The sequence below is a fragment of the Furipterus horrens genome, unplaced genomic scaffold (genome assembly GCF_987537825.1).
Source record: "Furipterus horrens unplaced genomic scaffold, mFurHor1.1.pri manual_scaffold_6, whole genome shotgun sequence".
NCBI classification, from domain to species: domain Eukaryota; kingdom Metazoa; phylum Chordata; class Mammalia; order Chiroptera; family Furipteridae; genus Furipterus; species Furipterus horrens.
In genome coordinates this window covers 164,324,206-164,341,052 of record NW_028327176.1, presented here as the reverse complement: position 1 = coordinate 164,341,052, position 16,847 = coordinate 164,324,206, and the positions used below count along the sequence as shown (strand labels likewise).

The 16,847-nt window shown below is 33.1% G+C and overlaps 1 protein-coding gene across 1 annotated transcript in view; it reads left to right on the top strand.

Annotated features, from left to right (window-relative positions):
• Positions 1-228: 228 nt before the first annotated feature.
• The window catches only part of THEMIS (thymocyte selection associated), a 167,386-nt gene continuing 150,767 nt past the window's right edge, over positions 229-16,847 (top strand). The window contains exon 1 of the mRNA XM_090280647.1: positions 229-372. Coding sequence (XP_090136773.1) covers positions 282-372 — 91 coding nt within the window. The 5' untranslated portion in view covers positions 229-281. The remainder of the gene's footprint in view (positions 373-16,847) is intronic.

The window sequence follows — 16,847 nt, the reverse complement described above, 5'->3', positions numbered from 1 at the left end:
ACATGCTCACCCCACCCCCATCCTGTTCTACTTTGGTGTCAGAAGGAAATGAAGCCACAACCAGAACAAAAAGAGCTCTAACGCCTTTTGTCCTCTGCCCCCTCCCTCCCTCCTCACTGTCCTCCCCACGTAGACCTACTCCACCCCAGCTGGGCTCTAGTGTGACATCCCTGACAGCCTGAGGGAAGAATCATGAGTAGGCCCTGCATTACAGGCAGGTGACAACCAGAAACCATAAGATTTTGTAAGTACTAGGTCTGCACAAGAACCAAGTCAGAGCAATGGCATTGTCACTGGAAGAATTTGTCCATTCCCTTGACCTCAGGACCCTCCCCAGGGTCCTAGAAGTCCAGTCAGGCATCTACTTTGAAGGTAAGCATCCTCCTGTCTGTTGTTTGGCTAGAAGTACTTATGAAGTGTATACTCTTGGGAACTGAAGGAAGAAATTTTAATAGAACATATATGAGTTATGTTAAAGAAAAGGTGAGCATAAAAGAAAGAAAGTAATGGTCAAGACCCAAGAGTGTTGGAGAAAAGAGAAATACATAGGACTCTGGGGAGAACAGGGGCAAGGAACTGAGTGAAGCTTCTTGAGCTTTTTATAGGCTTCTAAATAGTTCAACATGAACAGTGAGTTATTTCTGCCTTTTCTTTGAAGCTGGTTGTAATGCAAGAGTGAAAAGTTAAGTTATCCATATTTATGTTTCTAGAATATAAAAAGTGAAATGTAATTTCTATAAAACAAAATAATTACTAGGAGGACAGTATTTAGAAAGAAAGATTCAGCCACCTCTTAACCAGTTCTCAGCGTTGCCTGTGTCACATCCTTTCTGCAGGGGCTTAACTCTTAATTCTTTAAATAATGACATTCTTACTTTAAGGTATAGAAATGAATGGTTCCTAAACACAAGATAATTTTTAAGAATTTATGTTGAAAAATAATAATTTAATGCAGATTATTGATTAATAAGTTAATGTGTTTTAATGTAACTTTCTATGTTAATTCAGCAAAAGCATGTGAAGGCCTAAAGATTCTTTAAACAGTTAGTTTGCATGCACGCAAGAAAAAAAGTCATTTTCTAGGCAGATATATATTGCTGGTCATAATGGTGGTAGAATTGATATAGTAATAAAATTAGATACAGTAAAACGACTAGGAAAATAACTTAAAGAGGTGTTGGTAGGCAAATCTCTCCTGTTCATGGACAAAAGAGTGTTTTAGATATTATATTATAAAATAAAACAAAGATTGACAAATATCAGTTCCAATACACACACACATACACACATACCTATTGGTACAAACTATCATCAACTTAATATCAGGTTTTGTTTAATTCATTTGTAAATTGAGTATTTGAAATCAAAACATATTTTTCCATGTATACAATATTATAAAATATATCTTTGTTCATAAGTCAGTCCCAAATCACTTTTTCGTCTCATAGTTTGTGCTCTGGAGGCTTTGCATAGAAAGTCTATCTTCATGTCCAGATTACAGAGATTTTTTTAATATTCTTTTATATCAATATTTCCATTTTACATTTTACATTTAATTTTTAAATTCATTTGGAGGACACTTTGCAATGTGGTGCAGAGGTATCCAATTTTAGGTTTTTCCATAAAATAAACCTGACCTCCCAGTACCATTTACTTAGCTAGCCGTACTTTCCCCATTGAGTCGTGTTGCTGTTTTTAAGTTATATTTAAACTCCCATTTGGAACCATCTGTCTCTGAAATATCACTTATATACCATTAGTCTATTTTTTCCTTAGTTATGCCCAAATCACCCTATTTTTGTAACTATGGCTCTGAAATGTGTTAATATGTAGTCAATGTACAGACCAACCCTTGCTTTTGCTCTTTTTTCCTAAGGTGACTTTAGCTATTCATAGACTTTTCAAATATGTTTTTAAAGAGATAAATCAGTTCCTTAAGAAATTCAACAAGAATGTGTATTTGATTTTGTAGATGAACTTGAGAAGAATTGACATTTTTATATTGTCTTACAAAAGAACATAGTATGTCTCCCCATGTCTTCAGAACCTCTTCTTTCAATAATACTTTACTACTATGCTATACTTCAATTCAGACAAAAAAGTATACACCTAGAGAAATTTTTACAAAGTACACTTATGTAACCACCACCCTGGTCAAGAAATAAAAAATTACAAATATTCTAGAAATATCATCTTATGCTTTTTTTTCTCAATCATTATCCCTTATCCTCCCCAAAGACAATCACTATAATGACTTTTGTTCATTTATGAACTTTATATATATGAAAAATGAGAGCATGTATTCTTTCCTAATTTGCATAATGCTCAACATCATCTTTTGAAAATTAATCAATGATGTTCTATATAGTTTATCCATTCCATTGTGTACAATATCCCATTGAATGAATATACACACTTTATTTATGCATTCTACTGCTAATGGACATTTGAATTATTTCCAGTATGGAGTCCTCGCCAGTAATGTCATCATGAATATTTTTGTACATGTGTGTTTCACATGTATATACACATTCATGCGGGTATATAAATAAGTGAAATTGCCATGTCATATGGTATGTGTATGCTCAGCTTTGGTGAATAATGAAAAACAAGTTTTCCTAGTAGTTATACCAATTTGCATTTTGACCAGCAGTATATGAGAATTCCAATTAATCTGTAGCCTTGGCAACATTTGATGTTATCAGTATTTATAATTTTAGTTATTCTCGAGTATAGTGGTTGTAGTTTACACCTCCCTGCCTGGTGAGTAATGAGATTAAGCACCATCTCATATGTTTACTGGCCTTTTGGAGATGCTGTTTTATGAAAACATTGTTCGTGTCTCTTGTCCATTTCTCGACTGGATTTTATAAACTTTTTTTATTGATTGGAGTATATATATATACACACACACATACACTATATATATGCTATATATACATAGTGTATGTATATATATTCTAATCCTTTGTCAGTTACCTGTGCTGAAATATCTATCTCATTCATAACTTAATATTTCATTTTTTAAATGCTGTTTTGATGAATGTTTTAATTTTAATGGTATTGTAATCAGTTTATAATTGATTTCTTTTTTATGCCTTGTCAAAGAAATTTTTCTTTTCCCTAAGTTCATGAAGATATGTTTTCTCTTTATTTGTTTCTAATTTATTTTTTTTCAATTACAGTTTAGATTCAATATTATTTGTATTAGTTTCAGATATACAGCATTATGGTTAAACAATAATATACTTTACATAGTTGTCCCCCCAAAATTTCAATCACCCACTTGGCACCATACATAGTTATTACAATATTATTGACTATATACCCATGACTATTTTGTGACTAGCAATTTGTACTTCTCAATCCCTCCACCTTTTCCACCCAGTCTCCCAACCCTCCTCTCCTCTGGCAACTATCAGTCTGATCTCAGTATCTATGCATCTGTTTGTATTTTGTTTGTTCTTTTATTTTTCTCTTTAGATTCCACATATAAGTAAAATCATATGGTATTTGTCTTTCTATCTGACTTAGCATAATAACCTCTAGGTCCAGTCACACATATGCCATTTTTTTTATCCACTTGTCTGTTGATGGGCACTTGGGTTGCTTCCATAGCTTGGGTATTGTAAATAACACTGCAATGAACATAGGAGTGCATATAGTCTTTCAAATTAGTGATTAGTGTTTTGGGTTTCTTCGGATATATACCCAGAAATTCAATCACTGGTTTATAAGGCAGTTCCATTTTTAATTCCTTGAGGAACCTCCATAGTGTTTTCCATAGTAGCTCTACCAAACCAATCTGCATTCCTACCAACAGTGTACGAAGGTGTCCTCTTCTCCATATCCTCACCAACATTTGTTGTTTGTTGATTTAGATTTATTGGTGATAGCTATCCTGACAGGTGTGAAGTGATATCTCATTGTGGTTTTAATTTGCATTTCTCTGATGATTACTGACATTGAGTATCTTTTCATATGTCTGTTGGTCATCTATGCGTTCTCTCTGGAGAAGTGTCTGTTCAAGTCCTCTGCCCATTTTTAATTGCATTATTTGATTTTCTGGTGTTGTATGATTTCTGTATAAATCTTGGGTATTAACCTTTTATCAAATTTAACATGGGCAAGTATCTTTTCACATTCAGTAGGTTGTCTTTTCATTTTGTTGATGGTTTCCTTTGCTGTGCAAAAACTTTTTAGTTTGACGTAGTCCCATTTGTTTATTGTTAAAGATAATTGCTTGTATTATTTTTTAGACATTTTATTTGTTTGTTGTTTAGTCTTTCCTTAAGATCTGCGATCTACCTAGAACTGACTTTTCTGTGTGTATGGTTTGGGGTTGAGATTGATGTTTATTTTTTTCTTCTATGGAGCCAATTGTTATAGTGATTTTTATGAAAAAACTGCATTTTTCTTCTCTCTTACTGTGTTATATTAGTCATAAACTGTGTCCATACATGTCTGGGTCTCTTTCCACAACTTTTATTCTGTTCCATTCATATAATTGCTATACTTACACCAGTTTCACCTTGTCATCATCAATATAGATTTGCACCAATATAATGTATAAGTTATACATGATAATATGTGGCAGAGCTGTGCTTCCCAAACTTGGTTGCACATTAGAAATATCTGGAAAGTTTTGATAATATAGATACCTGGTCTCTCCTCAAAAGGTAAGAATTGATTTATGTAGAGAATAAGGCATTTAAAAATCTCCCTGATGATTATGACTGCACACAAATTTGAGACCTTCTAGTTCTCTATTTTATAAACTTTTCCCAATTTATTTTTCTCCTCTAGATTTAGCAGAATAAATTTTCATATACATCTTAGAATTAACTTAACAACTTCCACAAAAGTCCTCTTGGCATTCTGATTAACAGTGCATTGGTTTGGACGGAATTGGCATCATTTTAAGTCTTCTAATCCATGAACCTCCTATAGCCTTTCAGTTACATAGATCTCTTTTCATTTTATAGTTTTTTGGAGTTCTTGCACATGTTTTTCAGATTAATTCTTAAATATTTGTTCTTTTTTTATTTTATTTTATTTTAAATGGTATCTTTTGAATCTTTCATTTTCTTTTTGTTGTGTTTGTTAAATTCTAAGAATATATCTTTAGATTATTTTGGATTTGTTTTGTACACACTCATGTTTTCTGTGAATATCGGTGTATCTTATTATTTTCAGTTATTGTACTTTTTGCTTTTCTTCACTTAAAGAACTGGCTAGTGCTTCTAATATAATTTTGAGTAAGAGTAATGATAATAGACTTTCTATTCTCATTCACAACTTCAGAGATAAATAGTCAGAACTCAGCTTTTAATAGCATGTTTAAATTTTAAAAGTTTTAAATATTTTAATAGTTTTAAAAAGTGCCCTAAAGGACATTTAATAATTTTTTATTCACACACACACACACACACACACATTTTTAAATGTTAAATAAGACATATATTTGTGGAATAAAACTAATTTGATCATATAACACTGAACTGGTTTACACAATTTTTTCTTTTAGGATTTTGTAGCTCTTTTAGGGACTGAAATTGACTTGAAATTTTTATTTCTTATAATTTCCCAGCCAGGTTTTTGTACTGAGCAATATTGAGTTTGTGAGACTTCTTGGATAGGGTCTTTAACTATTCTTCTAAAAATGTTGTGCAAATTTGATGTTATGTATTTAAGTACTTAGTAGAATTTTAAATGAAACTATTCTAAAATGGTATTTCTAATGTAGAAATATTTTTAATTATGACTTCAATTTTAAATAATAAAGTCTTCCCATTCATGAGGACAGATTATCTCTTATTAAAGCAAACAAAATATAAAACCCATTTTCTAGATCACATATTAAGGTTAAATAAAATGTCTTCATAGAGATCTTGTGTATCTTAGACAAGTTCCTAGAATGCACACACACACACACACACACACACATACCCACATAGAAATCATATTTCTCCTTTTTTTTCATTGGTTATCACTGAAGTAGGAAATGCAAATAAATAATAGCAGTGTTGATGAACTCTCCTGTTAATTCTAATAGCTTATTTTTTCTACTTCATTGGTTTTCTCAAATATTGATGTAATTAGAAAAATATCAAGAATTGTGTCTTTTTCCTACTATGTTTTAAAGCTGTCTCTTCTTAAAAATAGCTTTATAGTATAAGTCAGGACCTCCAGTAATATGCTAAGCAATAATGAGAATCCTCATCTTATTCCTATCATAAAGAAAACTGCATCTAACATTCCTCTGTTAAGCTGTAAAGTTTTAAAATTGGTATTTAACTTTCACTAAATTAATAAAGTTCCCATTTATTCCTTGCTTTCTAGATATTTTTTATAATAAATAGGTATTGAACTTAATATTTTTTCATCATTGATTAAGATAATAATGTGTTTTTGTTTCTTTACTCTGTTAGTGTAAGTTATTTTAAAAATATTTTGAGTTGAAGAATTCTTTCATATTATATGTTTTCAAAATACAATATAGTAGTTTAATATTATACTTAAAACTTTTTTCCATTTAATTACAACTGAAATTAGTTAATAGACTTATCTGTTTTAGAGTCAAGATAACACTAACTTTCTAAAATGAACTAGATAGATTTTGTTGTTTTATATTTTCTGAGTTAATTTGCAAAAACAAAACTAAAGAAAGAAAATAGGTTTAAACCCCTTCCTTAAAATCTGGTAGAATTCTCCTGTAAGAATAACTAAACAATGAATTTTTTAGAGAGAAATCAAATTTGGTTTTGTTACTATTCTTTATTGTTTTGCTTCTTTCATTGATTTCTAGCTTGATCTTTATTATTTTATTGTTTGTTTGCTCTCTTGTTCTTTTTCTAGCTTTCTTGGTTAAATAGGCAATCCTTTAAATAAACATTTGTTGATTTTTGATATATGTGTTTAAAACTGTATTTTTCCTCTAAATACATATTTAACTAAATAAATAAATTTTGCCATGTAGTATTTCTTCTATTACTCAGTTCAAAGTACAATTTATTATTTTCAATTCAATGGCTACTTATTTATTTGCTGAAAATATGGGATTTCCTTTAGCTATTCTTTTGCTTTAATTAATAACTTTATTGTGTGTTGTTAGAGAACAATAGTCTGTATTATATTGTGTCTTTCTAGTTGAGTGAGGCTTCCTTTGCTTGATGGCGTGAATCATGTCCTACATAGAGATATTTCATATGTGCTCAAAAAAAAGGCTGTATTTTGTTGTTTGGTATAACATTTTTCTGTATATACCAAATCACCTGAGATTTTGTTTTGTACAGACCTTGTTCTCACTGCTTACTTTTTGCTGCTTTACCATCATTTCCTAAGAGGGCTATTTAAAAAATTCCTTCAACTGTTATTTATTTATATAGCTTACTCCTTATTTCAGTTTTTTCATTTGATCATTTTTTTATATTGTTCTTGCATGTGCTTGTGTTAATGAGGGCTATATCTTCTTTTTTTTAAATGATTTTTTCATTAAGTTCTAGGTTGTTAGATAATAATGTTACTAATCCAGTTTTCTCTAGGAACATCTTTTTCCAAACATTTGTTTTCAGTTTTTTTTTCTTTTGTTTAAAGTACAAGAAAACACATTCTTCATCTTCTTTCTGCTTATTTTATCAGTGTAGGCAGTGGAAACCAAGTTCGCCCACCCTGTGGTGATGACTTCATGACAGAAGAGTTTTGGGGAAAGAAGTTTAGGGGGAACTTGAGAAAATGAAGTTGCATAAGGTTCTGTGGTCCTGGATTAAATGCCCTCATTTTACAGCTGCAGTGATAATAAGCAGCATGGCTCTCTGTCACATGTTGCTCAAGCACTTAGTAAATCATCCTGTTGATATGAAAAATGGGACCGGGGTTGTAATTCAGGTCTCTGAATCCTGGCTGTTAAAAATGAGGGATGATTCCATGGTCAACTTAAAACATTCCAAATCTGCTTTGTCCCTCTCAAGAAAAATAGATGTCATCATAATCCTGAAGGTTGATGTGAAGATTAATTGAGCTGTTTCATATAAAAAATTTAGCAAAATGACTAACCCTTAGGAATCTTGCAGTGAATGTTAAGTGTGACTATTATGATTACCATAATGTTAGTATATTATGAGGAAAACTGAGGAATCATTTCTAAAAAAGTAAAACAAAACTGATTTGAATTCCACTACTGCTACATGCACCAACATAAATTATATATGGAGAAAATAATATTAAAAGTTAAAACATAAACAACAAAAACACTAAAAAAAATACCATAGAAAAACATTCAACTATGTAGCTTAAAAAGTGAAAAAATGAAACTTATGCAATAGAAATTTTTTTTGAGTGCAGATCACTTAAAGGGATTTATTTTTATTTTTATATTTTTAATATGTTTTATTGATTATGCTGTTACAGTTGTCCCAATTTCTTTTCCCTTTTCTTCCCTCCACCCAGTGACCCCCCCTCCCTACAGTTACCACCTCCCTTAGTTCATGCCCATTGATTGTGCATATAGTTCTTTTCAACGTCTTCCTGTCTACTCCACTCCCTCTTACTATGCTTCTTAATTCCTGCATCATCTCCCTCCCTTTCTCTGCTTCTCCCTCCCCGCTGACCTCCCCCCAATATGTTCCCCATACCTATAGTTCTTTTCCCGCTCTCATTGCCTAGTTAGTTTGCCTTTGTTTTGATTCCCTAGTTTCTGTTGTTGGTTGTTATGATACAGTTTTCATTTCAACGTTCATAGTTTTGATTCTCCTTCTTCTAAACAAGTCTCTTTAACATCTCATATAACAGTGGTTTGGATCTAACAAACTCCTTCAGTTTTACTTTGTCCAGGAAACACTTTCTCTGCCCTTCTATCCTGAATAACAATTTCACTGGATAGAGTAATTGTGGTTGTAGGTTTTTGCTTTTCATTACTTTGAATATTTCTTGCCAGTCTCTTCTTGCCTGCAGAGTCTCTTTTGAGAAGTCAGCTGATAGTCTAATTGGGACCCCTTTGTACATAAATTCTCTTTTTCTCTCTTGCTACTTTTAAGATTCTCTCTTTATCTTTAATTTTTTTACATTTTGATTATAATGTGTCTTGGTGTGGTCCTCCCTGTATCCAGTTTATTTGGAACTCTCTGGGCTTCCTGGACCTGTAATTCTATTTCCTTCCTCAAGTTAGGGAAGTTCTGCTTCATTACTTTTTCACATAATTTTTCAATTTCTAGTTCTTCTTCACCTTCTGGCAACCATATAATTCAGATCTTCACTCTCTTATAGCTGTCCCAGAGGTTTCTGAGCTTTTCCTCGTTTTCCTCACTTTTTGTTTCCTCTTTCTGCACTGGTTGACTATTCCTTCCCTATGTTCCGATTTGTTGATTTGACCCCTGGTTTTCCCTCCCTCAGCACTTGTTTCGTATGTGTTTTCGTTCATTTCAGCAGGACTGGCATTCATTCCTTCCCCATCTTGATTAAGTCCCACTGTTATTTCTGTAAGCTGTCTTATAACTATAGGTCTGAACTGAGCCTCAGAAAGATTATCCATCTGTTTGTCCATTAATTCTTATATTTGCTTTCTGGTCAGCTGTGTGATTGGGATCTCTATCATTATTCCTGCCATCCTGACAGGTTTGTTAACCATTCCTTCTTGGGCGGGGCTGTCACACCTTCTATGCTATAGGGGGTGGAGCCCCATGCACTCCTCACTAGCGATCGACCTTTCTCACCACACTGTGGTGCTTTGTGTGGGGGCAGGGGTCCAAGATGGATTCCTGCTGTTACCCTCTGCTGAGGGACTGGGAGCCTCCTCCTTTGTCCGCACGCCCTCTGGGCCTCACAATCCGAGGCAATGGGGGTCTGCCTTCCCCGGTGTTGGAATCGCGAGCTGACCAGTGTGAACTGCAGCTGGGGGTGCTCCCCTGGCGCTTCTGGCCTCCCCTTAAATACGGGTGTCTGTGCTTACCACAGTCCCGCCGCTTGTCGCTGCAGCTGCCACCACCGGCACAGCTTGACCTTTCTGCCCCTGTTTCGCCCCTCCTACCCGTCCGGATGAGCACTACTTGTTTATAACTTCATATGTTGGACTTCCATGTAGCTTTATTTTCTGGAACTTCTGGTTATTTATGGTTTTGCGGTAGTTGTAGTCCTTCTTAGTTTTGGAGGGAGATGGAGCGTGTCAGTCTAGGCATCCATCTTAGCCGGAAGTCCTGCAATAGAAATTTTTTAAATTAAAAAACTAAAATACATAAATGTGGATGAAAGCAAACTACAAATTGGGAAAAATTTCACAATCTATATACCAGACAGAATGTAAATATCTAAGGGTATAAAGAATTATTAAATAACAGTAAACAAAAATGAATGTGAAATTTTAAAATGAGAAAATATATATAAAAAAGAAAGCTCACATGCCAGAATCATGTTAAATTTTTTTCAAGTTTACTAATAATAAGATGCAAATAAAAAAATAAATCACTCGATCACTTTTTAGGTCACAGATCTTAAAAAGATTGACCAAACCCAATGTAAGCATGAATGTATTAAATGAGGAGAAACACAGTATTTGGATATGTAGGCTGTTACACACTTTAAAGTATCAGTTGGGCAATATGCATCTACATATGGCATGTACATAAATATATGACCTCTAAAAATTAACTTAAAATATACTTACAAAAACAAACAAAAAGAACTATTATACAAGAACAATCATAGCAGCATCTCTTGTACACAAAAGCCTATGAGTATGGAATAGCTTATGTAAAGTACAATAATACATTTGCAAGGGGCTAGAATTATAGTGGGGGAAGAAAGCAGAGCTCTTACCCTATTGGGGCTTATATTTTGGTGGATGGGACAAATGAGGAACAAGTGATAGATTTACAATACATACAAGTGTCATGAAGAACTAAATAAATGGTAAAACAAGGTGGAGGGAAGAAATTATCTTTTGATAGGTTAATTAGGGCATATACCTCTCATGAGATGAAATTTAAACAAGTCCAGAATAAACTGAGGAAATGAGCCTGACACATATTTGGAAGAAGAACATTCTTGCTGAGGACAGAGCAAGTGCAAATCACCTAATATTTTTCTTCTAATTAAGAAACAGGGAGAAAGCCAGAGGGAATGAAGCATCGCAATTGAGGGGAAGGGCGGTGGGAGGTCATGTTGGGGATGCAGTGGGGCTATATGGATTGTGTAAATCTCAAAGGCCAAAGTAATACTTAATTTGATACAGAGTGGGTTGGGAAACAGGTGTGGCCTGTAAGATAAAGCCGTACTGAAGAGTTGATCTAGGGACAAAGAACTGAATGTCGGGAAGGAATCAGTCATGCAAACATGTGGAGACCAAAAGGAATTTAGTTTGTTTGAGGAAGAGAAAAATATTCCTGTACCTTGGAGAGGAGTCTATGAGAAGAGGTTTAAGGAGTGGGAAGAGCATTTCAAGGAGTTTGGATTTTATAAGAATCGCCAATGGCCAGTTTGAGGCAGAAGAGTGACAGAACCTGACTGCTGCTTTAGGAGACTCATTGGCTGCTCTAGGGAGAAGAGGAAAAAATTAGACTGAGGCACATCAGGAGATCATGCAATAATTCTGAAGACAGACCATGGTGCCTTGATTTAGTTTGAAGAGAAATGACCAGTTCAGGATGTGCTTTGGAGATAGAAACATCAGAATTTGCTAGTGGATTTGGTATGCATGTGAGGCACAAACTGAAGGGTAATTGCATGGATTTTGACCTAAACCACTAGATTGGTGTTTGTGTATTCAAGAGAGTTGTGAAGACCCAGGGTGGAAGAGGTCTGGTGGGAAAAACAAAAGTTCTGTTTTGACACCTTAAACATAAATATTTATCCAAGTGGAAATTTCAAGGAGACAACTGAAAAGTCTGTTTTAGCCACAGAGTAAGGTCATGGCTGGAATGCCCCATCCATAACATAATTAATCAGGATTTTATTTGATCACAAACCTTGTAAGTTAAAAATAGTAAGTATGAATGCTTTATAGTGATATTTCTTATCATTCTAAAATATATACAATAATAAAAATTGTAAAAGGATAAAAATTAAATTAATATTTTAAATAATTTTCCTTTTCTGTTAATAACAAAATATATTTTCTTTCATAAAAGATAACTTTTACTATAATATATTCACTATAAATCTATTTTAGTGAAAGCACTATAACTGAAAGTTATTAAAAATATTAAACATTTCCACTTCTGGATACCTCAGTATTATGAAAATGTTGAGTTAATACCATGTGATATAATAATTCAAGTACATGATTCTATTTACTTATTTCAGTGTTGTTTTGAATTATAGCTCTTAAAGATACTTCATAAAGATCCAATAAACTACTATTTACACTATATAATATATATTTAGAGCAGATTTATCATTGATGTTGGTGACTATCAGACTGTATGTAAAATAGGCTTCATAAATCTGATTTTGCAGTTTCTTTAGATTATATGAAGCTCATGACAAGTTTGTGCTAGGAATAAAAGTGTCTATTAGGTACTAATAAAGGTTAAAATTAAATATTAGAAACCCTTTATATTAAATAGTAGTATTGTTTAATTTTCTTATTTGTTTTATGTCAAAATGAATATGAATTGGAGTTCTAATATTTTCTTTTCTTACCTCACATCTTGTAATGCACTATGGAATATATAACCCACTTTAGCGAACACTGTTGGGGAGATAAAATAATTGCATCACAAATCCCAGATTAAAGATCGGGGTAAGCTATTGCATGAATTATTATAATACACAGCATAGTTACTTTGACCCATGTCATCATATCATCCTCAATCCTTTGAAAAAATGGATTGTAGCTGAGAAACAAGTTTGAAGAATTTTTTAAAAGTGTTCATTTATTCCAATTTCCTCCTTTTGAATGCATCATAAGATTGTACTTACCAGCACTGTTGCAGCCATAGGACTTGCACTGACCAATTAAATGAGAGCAGAAGTAACGTGTATCATTTGGGGGCAGATGCTTTAAGAGCCAGTTCCTAATTTAATGTATTTTATCCTGATATAAAATGGAGTCTTTGACAGCCTGGTTCCATGGGTGGCTACAGTTATTAGAGACCCTGTCCCACGTGTGGTGGAATAAAACTATACCTGCGTCATTTACATTAATAAGACATTGAGGTTTTTGTTATTTCAGCATAACATAAACTTTCCTGACTGATACAAATTATGTTTATTATTGCTGAAATGCATTTATTATTAATTTTAAATATTAGACATGAGATTTATTCTGGAGAGAGTCATAAAATGCCAGGGAAGTTACTTGGGTAACAATGCTAGAACATGTTCATGGAACACTGAGATCACCACTCTGTATTCAGGAAACATTACCTATTGCTTCCTTGAGTACTTTTTATGTTGCTAACTTTACCATTCATCATTATTCATATATGTAGCCAGTCTGGTGTGGAATTAAAAACATGGCGAAAAAACAGTTTGCATTATTATCTTTTTCAATTAACTGAATATTGAGAAAAATACTTTTGCTCTATAGAAATAATGCAGCGACACAGCTGACAAGGTAGAAAATGCAGAAGCACAAAATTATCAAAAATTGCATCAAAGAGAAAGAAATACTATTAACATTCTGATGTACTCTCTTCTAATTTTTATGAGGGTATGAATTAACTTTTAAAAAGACAAAAACTTATGCTATAATTCTTTTACCCATGCTTTATCCAGAATCTCACTACTCATTACAACTTCCACCTACCCCCTTGATTCAAGCCATCATCATTTACTGCCAGAATTATCAAAGTAGCCACTTAACTGTTCTCCCTGCTGCTCCTTCACTCCTTAAGTCTACTCTCCACATGACATAAAGAGTCATGTTTTTAAATTATATGTCAGATTATGTTGCTTCTTTGTTAAAAATCCTCTAATAGTTCTCCTTTTTTTTTTTTTTACAATGGATAGTAAGGCCCTATTTTTTTCCCTTCTTGCTCCAATTTTTTAGCCAAGTTTATCACTTACTAATCTTTTTCCAGTCCCACTGACCTCTTCACTGTTCCTCAAAATTGGGGATTTGCTCCTACCTTGAAGCTATGCTCATGCTCTTCCCTTGGGCTGGCAAACTCTTCTACCAAATGTGAACGTGGTTAACTTATTTTCCTATAAGTCTTACCCTAACTACCCTACATAATACTGCAAAAAATTTACACTTCCTCCCTATATTCCCTATTCTTTCCATTATGTTCTTTTTTTTCTTTTTTGGTATCAAAACACTTATGTCATTCTTCCATGCCATATAAGTTATTCATTGTTTATTTTTCTGTCTTCTCCTATTAGAATTTTTTACAACTTCATTGAGGTGTACTTTTTGAAGCCACAAATTTCACCCATTAGAAATATACAATTCAATGATTTTTAGTAAATTTATAGAGTTGTGTAACCACCACTAATTGTAGAACATTTCTATCACCCCAGAGAAGCCCCTTGAACTCTTTGGCAATAATCATCACTGATATTTATAGCCCTTGGCAAGCACTCATCTACTTTTTGTCTATAAATTAGCCTTTCCTGAACCTTTCATATAAAATAAATTATACAGTCTATAGTTTTTTGTATTTAGCTTTTTAAACTTAGTATAACATTTCCAAGGTTCATCCATGTTGTAGCATGTAATTTGTTCCTTTTTTATTGCAAGTAATATTTTATCATATGAATATTCTGTATTCTCTTTATTTAACATCAGTTAAAGGACACATATTATTTCCTCTTCGAAGATATTATGAATAATGTACCATTTTACATTCCCACTTATAATGCATTAGGATTTCAGTTTCTCCAAATCCTTACCAAAACCTGGTATTTTCTATTTTTATATTACGGCCAATAGTATCTCATTGTAGTTTTAATTTGCACTTCTTTAATGACAAGTGACATTGAGCTATTTTTTCTGTGCTTATTAGCAATTTATGTCTTCTTTGATAAAAGTCTCTTCAGATTGTTTGCCCATCTGTGTCTTCTTGTTATTGTGTTATAAGAATTATTTCTGTATTCTGCATTCTGATATTTGATTTACAAATATTTTTAGATATACAATTACAAATATCTTATTCCCTTCTGTCGCCTATCTTTTCATTTTCTTAATGTTGTCTTTTAAAGCAGAATGTTTTAAATTTTGATGAAATCCAACTTATCTTTTTTTTCCCCCCTCCATTGTTATATCGGCGATTTCCCAGATCACTCCCAGTTTTGATGATTTTCAGGAAACACAGAACTCAGAAAAGCTATTTTACTTAAAGTAATGGTTTATTACATGGAAAAAATATGAATTAAAGACTACAAAGGAAAAGGCATATATGGGAGAGTTCATGAGAAAACAGGCATGAGCTGCCAGTTATTCTCTGTCTTCTGGAAATGATGTGTCACAACACAGGCAGAATATTTCCAATTAGGGAAGCTCACTCATGCCTTTGTGTCCGTGATTCTTACTGGAACAGTGACATAGATGTGGAGTATTTGTGTGACTGACCTTAGCCAGTGAGTTTCCAGCCCTTACAGAGGTCAAATTATGCAGTGTGGTTGAAGACCATTAGGTGTACAAAAACAGGCGTTCACCATTAATCCCATTGTTAACATAAACTATCTGCTGTGGCCCAAGATTTCAGATATCAATAATGCTCTAACCTGGCAGGTTATTTTAAGGGTTTAGATGTTGTCTCTCAGAAGCCTGTTAAGCCTAATCCTTCTTTTGAAATATGCAGAATTGGAGCACCCCAGCCCAGAGAATTAACCCTTTACTTCCCAGTTTCTTTTAAAAAAGTTTTATCTCTCACCTTTAGATCTAATTTTATTTGATTTAGCCAGAATTTTCTAATGTCTTAAGTCCACCCCCCACAAAAAAAAAGTTAACCAGCTTTCTACAGTTACTAAGCATTCTGGGAATAAATCAGTTAGAAAAGACTTTCTAGTTGAGAAAGATGAGGGAGTTACCCAGATATCTAGATGAATGGCTTTCCAAACTCATAGAACATGTTTATCAAAATGTTATAACAGAAATGCGTTGATATAGTTCAAGAAAAAGTGAGAAACCAGTGAGGTTGGAAGGAGGGGGAGAGTGATCAGAAAAGATAACAGAGAGGCAATGGTAGAGAACCACATATGGTACTCTTGGACGTTCAAAGTTTTACTCCTAAAAGAATTGGAAACTTGGGGATATTAATCTAAATCAGCAAAAACAATTAACCAATGATAGAACTTCTCTCTTCACTATGTATTTACATACCATAAGCAATTTTTTTTCACTATTTATCAAAGTGAAAGAATGCTTGATGAAGCCACACACATATTTGCATAAGTCAGAGCATAGTTTTGCTTAAATGAGCTCGTAAATATAATGCTCAAAGTTTATCTTATATCAGTTTTTAAATACCATAAAGATGAGTTTCCCCTCTTGAAAGGTAAGATTTTTAAGTACCATGTTTTGAATATATTAAATATTATATTTCTTTTTCCTGCCAAAACATATTAAAATCATGGAAATTATTTGTAAAATTGTATATCTCTCTCCCCTATTTTTTCCTTATTTCTTTTTTCCTTTTACAAAATAAATAATGATTTTTGCTTTTAAGGACTCCATAGGACAGTAAAAGGAAATACAGTGTTCCATCACTAATCACCGGTATTATGTTCTAGACCCACCTGCGAAGTAGGAACCTTACATTTATTCTACACACTTAAACCTATGTAACTTTAACAACATACACATACAGTATCGCAAAATCCCACAATATAGTGAAAAATCCGTGAAAAATAAATAAATGTAATATTTTTTAAAATCCCGTGATACAGTGAGGCCATGATCAGTGAACCGC